Raw genomic sequence first — 16,016 nt, 5'->3', positions numbered from 1 at the left:
ACTTATATCAACTCCAACCATCAAAGGTGCGAAGTGGAGTCAGTGCAGTCTCTCGTAACACTACCTACTGGTTCAAAAGGACTATGCTGAAATATCTTCCCAACCCAGCCTGGTGTCAGCAGATATTCTACAGGTGATGAATATGTGGCTAGAAGCATCTGTCAGAAATGTGGTTTCCCATATCTCCCTTTGACTTGTCTTAACAGTTACACATCGGTAAAACATTAGTATATCAACCGAATCTGAACTACAGTTGAGCAGTTGAGTTCACAATATTATCAAGCTAGAAACAATATTTGAGCCAAAGCAAGCATTATCATTAAGTATTTATTTTTCATATGTATAAAGTTGTACATTTACCTAACGGTGTACGGTTAAGTAAAAACAACTCCATTTAAGCATACAAGCCTAGTTTTTTTTTCGTTTTAACTGCAGTCAATACACAGTTAGGATTTGTGTGTCAAGTTAAAATATTGTTATGTTTTACTAATTTTGAATCTAGTCATTCATAAATTACTCATAGGCAAATATACATATGTTTATTGTCATATTATTGTACATTTCTGTACATATTAATTCCACTAAAATGATTTAACAATGTATTTCCATGCACTTAAAAGCAAAATGAAATGACTGGAAAAGAGAATGAATGCTGAATATGAATATGTGTGATATAAAACTTATCAATTTATTTAAACATGGAATATATCAACAGAAGCAATCTGGGCTACCTTCAGTACTGGGTGATGCTACACCACTTCCCCAGTGTTTGCAGCAAGCAGCACCAACAGCAGCTTCTCTTACAACATTTTTGAACCATGGGAGTTACTACTTTATAAATAAATCACTTATCATATGAAATGCATGCTTTAACGAAGTGATATATTTTACTACTTTGGAAAGCCCTGTACTAGGGTCAAACTAAACACAAGAACACTGCACATAAAGCATAGGTCACATGTAACAAGAGACTTTCATATACACATAAGGTTGACACTACGTGTTGAGTCCAGTGGACTTTGTCCTGAAGAGTTAAAAAAAATACTAAGTATTTTGATTCATGCTTCTGTAATCTTCCATCACCATTTGTTTATTAGCATGCAGAAAGAATCTACCACTGCATTTAAAACATAACTGGTATTTGTTCCTCAATGCCCACGGATTACTTCATGGCAGGTCTGTCAAGAAAGAGTTCTCTCAGAGTCCAAGGAATGTTCACAATGCAATAATTAAAGGTCTATATACAATTCCACATCTGTGAACATACTGCTGACATCTGATAATAGTTCGATTTGATTCCATGATGTTGCTAAGAACTCATTTCTAATGGTTTTATTGGAACTGGAGGTGGCCACACAACATCTGAAAAAGAAAAGCAGGTATCAATGTGAGAATAAAAAAGTGGCATGATCTTTGTTGTGATTATGGAATAAACTAATAAAACTAATACAAATACAAAAAGATGAATGTCAATAACCCTATATTATTCTTATTCATAGTGGTATAATTATTATTAGCCTGTTTTTGAAGAGGTCATTCAATGGAGTGATATTCACTATAGTGTGACTCATGTATTCTTTCTAAGCTAAAAATGTTCTTTCTTTAAGCCTCCAGTTCAAATCACGTTTATATGTAGTTTAATAAGTGCATTAATGTTCAGTTTCATTTGCTGTTGCTTTTTACGAATGGAATTAAGCAGCTCGTCATAGGACTGTTCTCGGCTAAACCTTGCTAATCTCTTTTTCTAGAAAGAAAGATCACGGCCTGAGATTCATTTTCATAAAGTGCTGTCAGAATAAAATCTCATTTTAAGGAGGCATGCAGCAGGTTTGTAGCACAGGGTATAGTAATTGAACTCATTTTCTAGTTGTGTGTTAAAAAAAAGAATTTTCATGAACCATTTATTTGCTAATAAATTGGTATTAGTATTGGTATGGTCATCCACTGGCATTATACTTTTAGTGAACTGACTCAACATCATTACGATTACACATTTGGTACTACTTCTTTCTGCAATTGATGGCAAACACTTAGTTTTGAACTTTCAATAATAAATAGTAATGAAGTACAATTTCACATATATTTATGGCATAATGTTTTTGAATTGTGGTTGCAATTATGCTGAAAAAAGGATTCTGCGATGTTTTGCTTTTGTTTGATGTCTGTTTAAATGTGTTGTTCTATAGAACTGAGGTGTTTGAGTAGTCTATTTCTCTTTTCTCACACATGTCTATGAGCAGTAAAGTTAATTAAGTGTTTATCTTTATCAAGATTTACGAACATTAATGATCTGTGGAAATTTACGGCAACATTCTAGGTTAATAGACAGTATGGTTACACAGTTACCTACTTTGGCTTAACCATTTGTTGTGTTAAATTGACCAATTATGGGAAAGGAACTTAAAAAATATTGAGAGAATCAAAGACTGCTGCCTGCCTCTGCTAGTGGGCATCTATTGATTACATAAGCAATTATATGATTTTAAAGAGGGAATAAGTGGGAAGCCTGAGAGCATACATAGAAAACAATTTGCTTTTCTTTAGCTCAGCTCAGCACTAGGTTATCTCAATAGCCCACAGAGCAGCATTTATTAGGCAACAGTGTGTTACACTAGTGGTCACAGTTAGACTGGTAGGTACATACCAGTTTCAGCATGACCATTTAAGTGACTGAATCAAAGTTATATCATCTCTTTTGTCACTTTGCACCAGGGCAAGAAGGTGAAATGTGAGGCAGATGACCTCATATGCAGGTGGTGAATGGTGCAGAAAAAACACATACGATGAGGTCAGGAAGGAATGGACTCAAGCTGGTATATGGCTGATGGTAAATTAGATGAGCAGTGGGTATAATAGTCACAATGTAAACAATGGGACTTAAGCAACCAGAGAATTGGAATGCGGGAGAATGGAAAAGTACTGAGACTAGCAGGGAGGCAGCTTCACACAGACAGAAACAACACCATAAGGTATATTGAATGGGGAACTGACTTGAGACGGGTGAAGTCAGAAACCCTGTGGGCGCTTTGGACATTGAGATGGAAGTGGTGTCCATGAGGAATTCCTCAATCCTAGGACTTTGTTAGATGCAGTGGTTTAAAAGTGGCAAATGTGGCACCATCGCAACTGACATATTAATACACATTAATTTTACCCTGACCCAAAGTGGCCTAATTAAGTCTATTTCTTTAGTATGTTGGTAGGCCTTTATGTAACTGGGTGAATATGTATTGGCTGCTTAAATCAATTTTATGGTCATATCCTATAGACATTAAATAATGCTAGTTGTGCATCTCTTTTCTCAACATGTGAATATGGAGATAATTGTAGGCAGTTATTTTCTACCCAAAAATAGATAAAAGGATGAAATCCACAATTGAAAGAAAATAAAGACATGACTTCTGGTAAAGTAGTGTATGAGCAAGAAATCTCAGTGTTTTTGTGGAGTTGTTTCCAATCCATAATAATATATTTGTATGACTGAGAAATAAATTATATCACTCCTAAAATCTTCGTCCTGTGCAATGTAACCTCCACATGCTTTTAAAGTAATGATTGCTCCTATTGATTTAGATTGCATTGAATAGTTCATAAAAGGCCTTTCAAACATGTAAACTATGAATCCTGACTTATTTTCCACCAAATGATAGCTCATCATTCAACCAGGTGTTTTGGAAATATTAACAACATTATTTTGATCTACGTAAAATACCCCAAAACATAAAGATGTGTTAGTATAATTTTCTTTTTTTCCTATTGGACTGATAAAATACGATTCAGAAGAATTTGCAAAAAACGTAATTTTGAACAGAACTGTTTCAGACTTAATACTCATGGATAAATTAGGGTTTATCACAGGTATGTATCTGTGCAGCAAATGGTTTAAGGTATTAGCTGTTCTACCCTTTACTACCATTTATTTGGGTTCTTTGTGCATTATTAATTTTGATTCCATGAAAGCCTTAGTCTGTGTCACTCAGATTTTTCTCATGGTTCTCAAATGTTCATAGGACTTTCCTGGTAGTTGTGTTAGGTTAGTACAATCATTACACTTACATTTGATTGGAAAATCTTGAATACATTAAACAACTGGTTCATCATTTGCAATAGGCAGAGACACAATACGTTGCTGTCTGCTCTGGTCAGCATTATTTTCCATTTACACCAAACCTTTCACTCATAAATCATGACAGTCAACATCAGTTCTGCTATTTCTCATCTCTCCATGCTGTACAATTGAGAAGGACTTCATTTTTTCCAAAATTATTCTAGTTCTGCTTTTTTTAAATCTATTAAAGTCTTTAAAGATTTTGGTAAGTGTTCTGGATATACCCCGCACATGTGAAAAATAGAAGTAGTGGCTTGGAAATTTCTAAATTTTGATACATTTCCGCTGTTGATGCCTTGGAATAAACATTTGGTTTTCTCTACTTAGGGAAATTCGACAACTACTTGCAAAATCGTGCTCTCACAGACCTACATAAACCTAATTATTATTACTCTTTGCACAAGCCTCACATCATGCCTGGTGTTTTGTTCACAGAACATGATTACTAATATATTTTTAATGAAGATATAATTTTAAAAATATAATATTGGCATAAAACTATACCAAATTTGTAGATTAAGTTTTGGCTGCATTGTTGTCAGATCAATGCAAAGACTTTGAACTGTTCTGCTCTTCAAAATCGGATAGATTCAGTCTTAAAAGGGTTGTCTCACACGATCTACTGGCAATAAGCACCTCAAGCACTGAGCTTCTAAAATAAGTTTGGATTCATTTGAACTTTGGCATAGGATACCGACAATTTTTCATCAAATCCCAACAAAGAACGATTTGATGTTACTGATGGTTTTTACAATAACACTAAAGAGGTGAAAGCCTGGTGCAAAATCTCTAGAACTTTTATTTGTTCAGGGGGGGCATTTCTCAACTGACACTCAAATAGAAACCCAACTCCTCAGAGCTATTCAATACTTTTTTGTGATATTTAAGACCTTTTTTCTAAATATGGCTTTTTTTATTGCTTAGGAATAGGGCACTTGATTTACGGTTTGCATAAGTTATTTTACAAGGAACACAGGATTTGCACAGTGATTATTATATGAGGAATACATCTTACCACATCAATTTTGTCTACTGAATCCTTTACTTTTAAAACAAGGATAAACTAAAATACTCTGAAAAATGTCATGTGGATACTTTATCCTCTTTCATGCCATGTTTTCTTTGTGCACAACATTGAGAAAGAAGCAATGTTGTCCGATGGCCATTTTCATCAAGTGTTAACTGTTTTCCTTTGTGCAACAAATGGAATACTGTTCAAGCTGACTCTTCTGTGACCTGCTGTCTCTAAAATAGTTGAAGAAGATACTTCTACTGAAATAAAGTTAATAATTTTTGGTACAAATTATCTCGTCTTTAGGCGTTCTACACAAAATGATTCAGAGATTTTCATCATGATCATCTTACAAGATGACACTGCTGAAAGAGTAGACCTAAAAAGGTTTTACATTGTTTAGTTATAATTAAAATGCATTTTTTAATTAAACTTCAGACTCTAAACATGCACCATTGAATGCTGAGTCAACCGTTCAATGGCAAATGGTGAATGATTACATTACTTTCCTAAGTGTTCTACTTTTTCGATCTCCCTTTTTTTCTCTCCTTTTATTTTGTATGCTTCTATATTGTTTTCTGCTGTTCTTTATTTGCTTAATCACTTCTTTATTGTTTCTCATCTCATCAATGTTTTATCTACATTGTAAGTAACAACTTAAAATGATCTTTCTCGTCAGGTGGCATTTTGTTATTAATCTTTTCTTGGCACTTATATGACTAAGTAGGCTCAACAGTCATTCTGTACTGTCGCTCATTTTTGGAGATATCAACTGTACCCATAAAAGGACAGTGAAAGTAAATCATCTGAAAGGCTGCTAGGACTGCAAATGAGACAGTCATTTGTGCCTAGTGTGCAATTGATTATTTAACTTTATAAGATTTTCAGAAGGACTGGCTTGCCAGGAAGAATGAGAAATTACTCTAATAGTCCATGGGAATCTGAATGCACCCATTATATCACAACTTCAACACATCCAAATGTAATACATATGAGGTTAGTTTTAGAGATTATATTTATGAACTGGACTAATGGGGGAAGTATCCCACTCACATTTGAAAACTAACAGTAGCTGGCTAAGGGGCCATCACAGTGTCATTTATTAAACCAACCAGTCTCCAATGACATATGTTTATAGCCTAACTAGCGAGGCCACCCTTAACTTTTCTATACAAACGTTTTTAAAACTCACTGCTAGCTACTAAGCTTCTCATTGTCAAAGTTCCTCTGGTAAGATCTACCTTTAGACTTATTAAAATGCACCCGGGGTTAGTTTAGGTACAAGGCAGACAACACTTAAAATGGCCTCTAATACAAAATAGAATATTTGTTTCAAAAGCACTTAGCTGAATGACCAATGAGATTATTTCATTTTTTTTAAATAGTGAAACAAAAGTTTCTAAACATTAAATCAGGCTGCACCACAAGATGGCCACTGTAATGGTTTTTATACACGACAAAAATAAAAGTACTTCTTTGAAGGCTGTAGAACCAATGAGGGACAGATCATATGACCTGGCATAACAATTTCTCCTTCTTCAGTAGAAGTAGACGAGGCAGAATTGAAAATAGACCACTTTGGGTCATTTATATTGGAACAACAACAACTGCTTCCTAAATTAAGATCCCCAGGCTATTTTGAAAACCATTAAGAGGCACTACTGTGAAAAAAAGAATTGAGCATTTCCATTCAGGTTAGAGCATTATGCATGTATAAAGCTTTATGAGTTTGGAAATCCCATTCAATAGCTAATGCATAAATATTTCTGGAGTAGTATTAGTTACTAGCATGGATATTTCTAAAAACCAACATGCACTGATTAACTACAGTCTTGTGGGTAGTAACACAGTAGATGTTACAGACAGACAATGAATACACATGCATGAAACTGGAACCATGCAAGTGCTGACATGCACATTTCTATGAAGACTTACTGTACCTTGAGAGACCTACACAGATGATATGTTGTAACTTCCAAACACATGTCCTTAAAGTAAAATACACCAAATGTAATCATTGCAATTTATTATTGTGGGTACGTTTGTATGCATTCCTTCTGAAGATCAACAATCCCTCAATGAAGCAACTGCGGCCGGTAATATCAAAACCCAAATATCAATGGGCCAAATCTCATTACCATAATATCAAGGGACAAAATATTGAACAGGTAAGTGCACAGAGTAAGATCAGGATTCACTATTCTTAACTCCACATCTACATATCTTGAAGATATATATCACCAAGGTACGTATATGTTAGGTACAGAAAATATATAGAAACTTATCTTTCGACATTTTTCCCCTCAATATTGTTGTGACCATATTCTGTCCTCACAGTCTTGCAGCAAATTTCATGCAATCCATAACCTTGCCACTGGCACAGGAGCCACAGTGAATAAGAAGAAATTCAAGTGGTTGTATTTTTCATGCTAATCAAAAATAATTATGACAAACAGTAGTTCACCAAAAACCATCTATATATTTACCTGCATGTTATGACTTTTTTACATAAAAGTGGCTGAAATTTATTTTTTGAGCATCAAAATAGTAATCAATGTATTTGTAAAAACTGAAACTTGAATATAAATGTTTTTCAGCTGTAATGAACAATTTTATCCACAAAATCGATTATGAGGTGTACAGTTTGCATGGTCTATTTCCTTCTTAATTTTAGTCAAAGGAATACTATTCAACATCAAATCAGTTTCATTCATTACATTCCATAATATGTAGAGATAAATCCACAGATATTTTTAGATTTTTGCAAAAGGGTACTTTGCCACAAATGTGACAGAGTATCCTGTCCACCACATCCAGAGAAGAAACTCTTAAGGTCCCAGGGTCATTAGTCACTCCTTTTCCAAACTTAAAATCCCACATTTGGGGATTTGTTTTTGGAAGAACAAAAAAGTTTGATGAGCAACTAGACCTTTCAGAGGATCCGCCATGGTGATAGCTTCTCTCAAGACAAAAAGACCTCCACAAGACAGTCAGTGGTACTGGGACACTTTTCAGAGTAGGGACACTGGCTATCAATGTAATTTCACTGGTCATAGAAGCTCTGAAGAGTGAGTGTACCAAAGGACCTGACCCAGTTGAGGAGGTTGAGTAATACAGGTCCAGAATATTGTAGAACCGATCTTTACCAATGTATTGTTAAAAGGGATGAGGTAAGAAGTCACCAGAACAGCCAATGGATTTACAGCTCACTTTCTAAATGTCCAGTACATTTTAGAACCAATCTTTACCAATGTATTGTTAAAAATGATGAGGTAAGGTATTGTCATTTATTGAGAGATTATTTATCACTGAAGTCACCAGAACAACTAATGGAGTTACAGCTCATTTTCTGTTTGAAAAAAGTGAAGTCTTAATTGCTCTGCCAACTTATAGTTATAGTTAGACCTGGGAAACTCTAGAATCTAAATGATTATTTGCACTATGTACTCACACCTACAACAAAGCAGCTTCCACAAACAACTTACATTTGTGGTTATTCCATATAAATGTGTATAGTGAGTAAAGTGGTCGCAGGAAGACTCAAATATTAGTGTGCCCATTCTTGAACTCTCCTAAATAGTTTAGCACACCTAGAAAACTGATTGTGCCTCAGAGAAGGTGCTACAGAATTCTACAACTGGTAAAGTAATTTCCTCTCTTTCTTGTAAAGGAACCCTTCCATTGTTTGGCCTTCAAGACAAGAAATAAGAGAGGTCATTAGCCATTACCTCAGGGATTATAGAAACAATTACTAAATTTTGTTGAGTGAGGTGTAAGCGTGCTATTCACTCTCTAGATCAATTTACAATATGCAAACAAAAGCCACAAAACCAAGGACAGATCTTATATTAACATCTGTAAATGATGTCGTAGGTTGTAATTTTCAATAGTGCCCCTTGATGCATTAGTATTCTGCAGCTATGTGTAGTTTCAGAAATTGTCTTGTGCAAAAGCACTGACCCATGCAGAAGTACCAGTCAATATATGTGCTGTGCCAGAAGTAATGGCCCTCAAGATTATGGAGTTGTTGGAAAGTAACATAAATAACTCAGCCTCTAGTGCTAAATAACACTGCTTTAAAAAACACCGTGTGCTCTGTAAAGCTTATTTGTGATGGAAAAGTATTTCTCAGAAATATATTGTGGATCTGTGTTTTTTTAATATTTGGCAGCGGGGAACCACCCAAAATGCTGTGCACAGAGCATTTTATCCAAGCACAGTTTTGTGCCCTGTGCTAATGAATGCTCCCTAACTGGTATTGGCCATCTGGTTGTCATTTTCTTTTACACGGCATTGTTCTCAGGTTCTGTACTATAATTCTCAGAATGTACTGATTAATTAAATCAAAGCCTATGACTGGACACAATATGGTGTCTTATTGACATCAACCAATATAGTAACCCTATTTAAGCAACTGAGGAATGTGGGCAAAGCCATTGCTGGGCAGTGCTTTGCAGCATAGGGCATAGTCTGAATAGCCACTTTGCCTAACTTCCTAAGTACCTTCAAATATCGAGGTGAATACATGGGAAGGTTTACACCTCTGCGGAGGGCAAGTAGAGTATCCAAACCTCTGAATTACTAACCCACTTAGCTGTTCCATCTCCTGAGAGATTGTTTTAACTGTATATTAATAAAATTAATTTGTGTGTTATTTTTATACTTCAACATTGTACAGTCTATTTGCAAAGTTGTTAATTAATTGTGCTACTTGAAGAGGAGTGTGAGTTTAATAAACATATAACCAAACATATAAGGAGCACTAGTTGGTTTTATTGTTGTAGTGCTTGACAGTGAACAGACTTGGTGTGTACTTCTGACAGCCTACTTGTAACAAATATTCCAGGCAATGTAAACAAATGAATCAGAGCCCAAAAGGGACACTTAAGCACATGAGCATTGAAATAATCAAATACCTGCTACACTACCCACACAATAAAGAAGATTGAAAAAATAATGAATCATTCAATACACATAAATGATCAGGAATGCCTAAGATGATACGGTAAATAGAAACACTGTGAAAAGCATTTAGAAGAAAGCAATACATTGAAGGGTAAATCTCTAATGCACTAGTAACATTTCTGCTCTGGTTTACCTCTCATCTAATTACTTGTACAAGGTAAAAATGAGACCTGGTACAGTGTAGAACTTTTACACATTTCTCTGATAAATGCTCCAGCCATGACCCTTATGGTCAATTTTGACTATTTGTCAGGACACTGGAACAACTGTGGACCTTTTTCCATACCCTCTTTGGGAGCAGGACTCACCTCATATGGATTCAGCTCACTGCACTGAACACTGTGTAGTGGCTAACAGAATCACAAATGAAGTATGAGCATCTTTCTAGTCAAGAGAAAAAGGGAGTCATCCCCTTTCACTGAGAGTGGAACAAAGCTTTGCTTTCTGAATGCAGAATTACCAAAGTTGTATGAACAAAGAGTGCTCTCCGTACAGACTCTTCCAGAATAAATATAATTCCACTAAGCCTAAAACTCCAGATTAATTCCTAAGCAGACATCTCCTCTATGACCATACAAAGGAGGAACACACTCGGATCAGGAAACACTACTACATGTATTAGCCCAGTGTTTTCTTGATAGCTCTAGACGAAGAAGAAGCTATTGTCACATTGGATTATAATAACAGAACATGGAGCACCACACAATATAGATTAATGTCCCAAGTAGAAAATCATATGTCATCAGATCATTGTCATTTTTCTGAAGACTGGATCAGCAAGACACTGTTAGACACTCTGGTTAACCTTTTTATCTGCTGCAATCAAATTTGAATGGGGTGCAAACATATCCCTATTGATGTGCATCATGGGTAGAAGGTGGGACTGGACTGCTGGAAAATGAATTTTAGTCCTGGGACATAAAATTGGCAGAGAAATAATGTAAAGTGTCTTAGAAGAGCAAATATAAGGAACACATACGGAGAAGATAATTCATAGCAGGAAAGAAGGGAGAAAGAATGAACTATACAAATGAACAAAAGATGGAAGGAAATAAAAAGGTAAGTTCTTTGTAAGTGCTGTAAATTCGTCATCTTCAGGAATACTTACAGGGCAAAATATAAAAAAAAAAAATGTAAAACACTGAAAACCTCCACCAGAATTCAAATAGAAACAGGATATATTAAGATACAGAACAGCTACAATAATAAATAAATACTTTAAGTAAACACAATATATTTGTGTGCATCATACAAAATTAAAATGAATGTGTCTTGGTTTGATTTCAACTTACTGAAATCTTCGGACACTCATGTTTCAGCATTACAAGACAACCTTTTTATTGCCATGTATCTATCACAATTAGTTGCCTTGCCTTTTCATACGTTCCTGGAATTCAATAAATTCAATATATAAAAGTATCCTACTCTGACCTAAAGAAACAAACCATCAATGCAGATCTAATTGTTACAATAAATGGCAATACTTTGGCAGATGTAGTCTGACATTTTCCTCTGTCTTTGGACGAATATCAAATGCTTCCACAGAAGAAACAATTCAACGGCCTTCTTATTGATTATTTTCTGTCTGAACTCTTACAAATTTATCTTCTTGTTCCCATGCCTTTTAGTTAGGTTCACCCTATAGAAATACAATATATACATACATACATACACATATACATATATATGGGTGTGCTGCAGCACGTCCAGGACCCCAAGTTCCAGTGCCACTGTAGGCAGGTGGAGAACTGTAAACAAGGAGGGCTGGAGTTGTCCAGTACTGTGGAGAATATGCCTAGTCTAAATAACCCCTAAAGTACTTACAGAATCAGAAGTAGTCTCAGCATTTTTCATTAAACCAAAAAAAGGCTCAACTTTCTTTGTATTTTATGCGACATTTGTGAAAGTCTTCATATTTTGCAGCCCTGAAGTTCACACAAATATATTCTGTGTTAAACTGGTCCAAGTGGAAAATGTCTTGCAGAAGACAGTTATCCTGAAACCGCCCTCTTGATGGTATCTTGGAAGAATTTTTATCCCAAATTTAATTTTGTAACTCTTTGTGCAATTTTACATAATTTTCTGAAACAAATGTCTCAGTTTTGCAAATTTCTAGTTAAGAGCAGAGTAGGAGTGTTTAGGAAAATTTGGGTTTTTTTGTGATTTTGTGAAGTTAAGATGCTCTTCCAGCAAATAAGCAAGTATAGATTGGGCATGCTTTACCCTTGAGCAGGCATTCGTTGCTAGAGTGATACACTCGTAGGTGTTTTTCAAACTAGTGTGTAAGATTACTAAATCTATAGATGCGTGATCAAAGATCAAAGTTTGAATATGATGTTGCTTTGTGGTAGGTGCCATTGTAGCTTAAACAGAATCAGGGTGAAACAAGTACAAAAAGGAACATTTGCCAGTATGTGGCTGCAAGGATTTGCATATTTTCAATCTTTGCCTTACATTTTTGGAACATAGTTTACTTTGGCACAAGGGAATGTTGTAGCAATGTCAGCCAAGTGGGGTTGTAGAATAATAGCACCCATTAGATGCTGCAACCTCAGAAAAACGTAGGCCAAATTGTTTATTTGAGGTTACCGATGTAGGGATCTGTTCAGCATTACACTGAGTGTTTCATCCCTAGAAACAAGTGGAATAGCTGATCACTAAAAAACTATTTTCCAGTACTCCGCTTACAGTTTGCACAGTAAATAACAAAACTAACAAGAAATGTATACATTAAAACTGTGTAGAACATAGAAGAAACTCTCAATGATGAAGTGTTCAAATAGTCATTTCCTTAAACAAGATAGTGTTTAAGGGAATGGTTGAAAACTGATATTGGCATACACTGAAACTTAGGGCTTTGTTTAGAGTTCGATGGAGAAGAAGCATCAATGTAAATCGATGGTGCTCCAGCTCCCCCAAACTTGCAGTTTTCAACTTATTTTATTTTGAGGTCCTTACACTATGGTTTCTCTTCAAAGAGGGTGGTTCCCTACTGGACACCGAGGACATGATGTCTGCTTCTCAAATTTGTATCAACTTAGATGCTCCAGCACTGTCCTATTCCTCTAGGGTGCCCTGCTTTGTTTTTAATCCAGCTTCTGCCTTCATCTGTTGCTGTGGTGATTGTGGCAACAGGGTTAGAGAGGTTTGGTCTGTTTCCAGTATCAGGAGTGAATCGACTTCAGTCAAGGACTTTTTCCATCAGACAGGTCTGCACCCATCATTGAGCATCCTTTCAGTTCCAAAACGCTGACCTTCTAAATGGAACATTTCCACACACATACGGCTGTAGCCACCCTGAAAGCAAAATGGTCGTCAATCGGGGCACTCTGTGCGGAAGGCTGGTGCAATAATACTATTAGTTATCTGTTCCTGCTACTCCGTCAGCCAAGGAAAATCTTTGACCCTCCTTAGGACTTGCCTTTAGTGTTAAGACCTTTTGAACCATTACAAATTGTCCTTGATACCCTCATTTTTAAGGAAGTTTTAAGTTGCAGCTGTCACTCTATTGACAATGTGATTTAGGACCTTTAATGTTCTGGGAGAACTGCTCTGTTCAATAATCACATGGTGTTAGCATCCTTCACCTGGATCGGAGGTGGGTCTTCTAGGTTTCCAGGAAGCAGGTGGGGGTCAAAGTTGGAAATGCATGGTAGAACCCTGTACAGCCCTTAGGTATTAAACACACACGACAGAAGCATGGGAATGTGAGATAGTTGTTCTGAACTTCGGACTTCGAACTTCGTAAAAAAGATGAATAGGCTCTTCACTGGGAAAACCCACTTGTTGACTGATGCATCATTCCCTGTTCTGATGTTCCCCGTATGTCGACGAGGGCAACAGCACCATTCTGGGTAGCGGCCACTGTCATTCCTTTGGAAAACAGCTGTAGTTCAGCAGCTTGGCTATCTCTCTACACTTCTGTAATTCTTTACAGCCAGCAGTTGCTGAAGTTAGTGTCAATATGAGTAGGCATACGGTGCTGGAGGCAGCAGCCACGTAATACAAGTGCCCTCTGTTGACAATAAAAGCACAGATGCTGCAGTACAAGTTTAATGTGCATTTTGTCTCAGTGATGTCCCAAACTGTGTATATGCACGATGGGGCATTTTCTCAAATTGGAGGAGCAACAGAAGGAGGGCATGTGTATATTACTTACCAGTGATGATTAGTAGCCACTAAAAGAGTTCACTCCTAATAATTTGCATGTTAAAGATTTCAGCGTAAGCAGGAACAATACAGTATTTTATTCTTTCGAACCAATATACCAAGTATCATCAAAATGCCATAACAGCAATACTCGTTTTATAGGGCACTACAGAATGCCAGAATTACGGTCCCAAGTGCTATATAATAAAAGCAAGTTAAAATTTAACAGTATAATTCCCTCCATTGTCCGTCTGGCTTGAGTCTAGGCACTAAACGGGTGCTTCCTGAGTAAAGAGCAGTGAGATTCGTACCCTCCCATTCTCTATCATCGGTGCCGCAACGGTACAACAGGAGCTCTTGGTCTCACATCGGCTAATCATAAGGCGGGTTGAACTGACTGGAAACCCCATCATGAGATAAGTCTGCAATAAAATAAAGGTGACAATCCTTAAACTGTAAATCCTCAAGTGTAGTGCCTAAACCTTCCCATGCATGAGCACCACAACACTCGTGTCAAGTACTTGTTCACACTGTCAGGACTGAACATGTGGTGCATAGTGCTGGCAAGTAGACAACTGTCCCCGTCAATTACCTCATGCAAGACATAAACCTAACCAAACACCTGAAACCGCACTGGCTACAGGTGGTATTCAGAACTCTTCTCATTACTTCCCCTGGTGTTCACCTCATTTGGTGTACATTTCCTCACTAGTGATTGAAATGATATTTATTGAAAATATTTTAGACAAACAAGGGAGTGACTCTTTTCTTCCATGAGTGCTGATTAATGGGGAGAATCCTGGCAGTTCATCTGAAATACAACATATCTGAGGTTTCACTGCCAATCACAGCTCTCCTAATGAGGAAGGGAGGTGGTTCACTGGAACCAGTGCTTAATTTGTAAATAAAAAGGTGCCGTGCCCAAAGCCCTCCTCTTAGACACGCGGCTGCTGCAGTTAAATGTGCAAGCACGGAATACTGAGGCAGCCTAATCCTGAAGCCATTTTGGGCCTCTTCAATCCATGAAAAGACACTTCCTGCCCCTTCAACTCACTCTTGCAGCTTTCTGATTTCTACGTTTGTGACTTCTTTTCGTTTTTCTCTTCCTTTTGTCTTCCCCATCTCTGTCTTTTGCTCGCATATAATGCTTGAGGCAGAAGAATAAGCCCAAACCCTCAAAAATAAGTCCGGTGCTCAACACCGGAAACAACAAACACAAATTAAGCACTGACTGGAACACACCCGTGAACCCGGGACCTCTCACAGGATAGCCAGGCAGAGACCCCCTCTCCATCTGTAAATTACCCCAAGACAATCTGTACGAAAGCTATCAGGGTTACCTGTAAAATCTGTGGTTCCTGGCCTCTACCTCTTCTCACCCTCCTAATCTCTACTCTCCTACTTCTGGCTGCCTCACATTAATTTCACCTCAGCACCAACATCACATTAATGACGTCGCAGGAAGATCTCCTCGGAAACACGGCTGTTGCAATTAAATGTGCCAGTACGGTATACTAAGGCAGCGCTATCCTGAAGCCATCTCGAACTTCTTTAATCCATTTACAGCCAGCTCCCTGCCCTCTCAGGTCACTCCTGCATCTTTCTGTTTTCTCCCTTTGTGACGCTTTTTCGTTTTTCTCTTCCTTCTTTCCCACATGTCTTTTGCTCGCAGGAAATGCTTGAGGCAGAAGAATAAGTGCGGTGCTCCTCACCGGAAACCACCGGCTCAAATAAAGCACTGTCACTGAGTCTAGACTTGTCTGCAGGACAGCACCCACACCG

The 16,016-nt window shown here is 37.1% G+C and overlaps 1 protein-coding gene across 1 annotated transcript in view; it reads right to left on the bottom strand.

The window, feature by feature from the left end:
• Window positions 1–341: 341 nt before the first annotated feature.
• Window positions 342–16,016, bottom strand: part of LOC138246093 (testis-expressed protein 47-like) — a 117,509-nt gene continuing 101,834 nt past the window's right edge. The window contains exon 8 of the mRNA XM_069200326.1: window positions 342–1,362. Within this exon, the coding sequence (XP_069056427.1) occupies window positions 1,310–1,362 (53 nt within the window). The 3' untranslated portion in view covers window positions 342–1,309. The remainder of the gene's footprint in view (window positions 1,363–16,016) is intronic.

Source organism: Pleurodeles waltl, chromosome 7 (genome assembly GCF_031143425.1).
Source record: "Pleurodeles waltl isolate 20211129_DDA chromosome 7, aPleWal1.hap1.20221129, whole genome shotgun sequence".
In the NCBI taxonomy this organism is placed as follows: domain Eukaryota; kingdom Metazoa; phylum Chordata; class Amphibia; order Caudata; family Salamandridae; genus Pleurodeles; species Pleurodeles waltl.
Note: the sequence above shows the minus strand (reverse complement) of the source record. Positions and strands in the feature narration are given on the sequence as shown.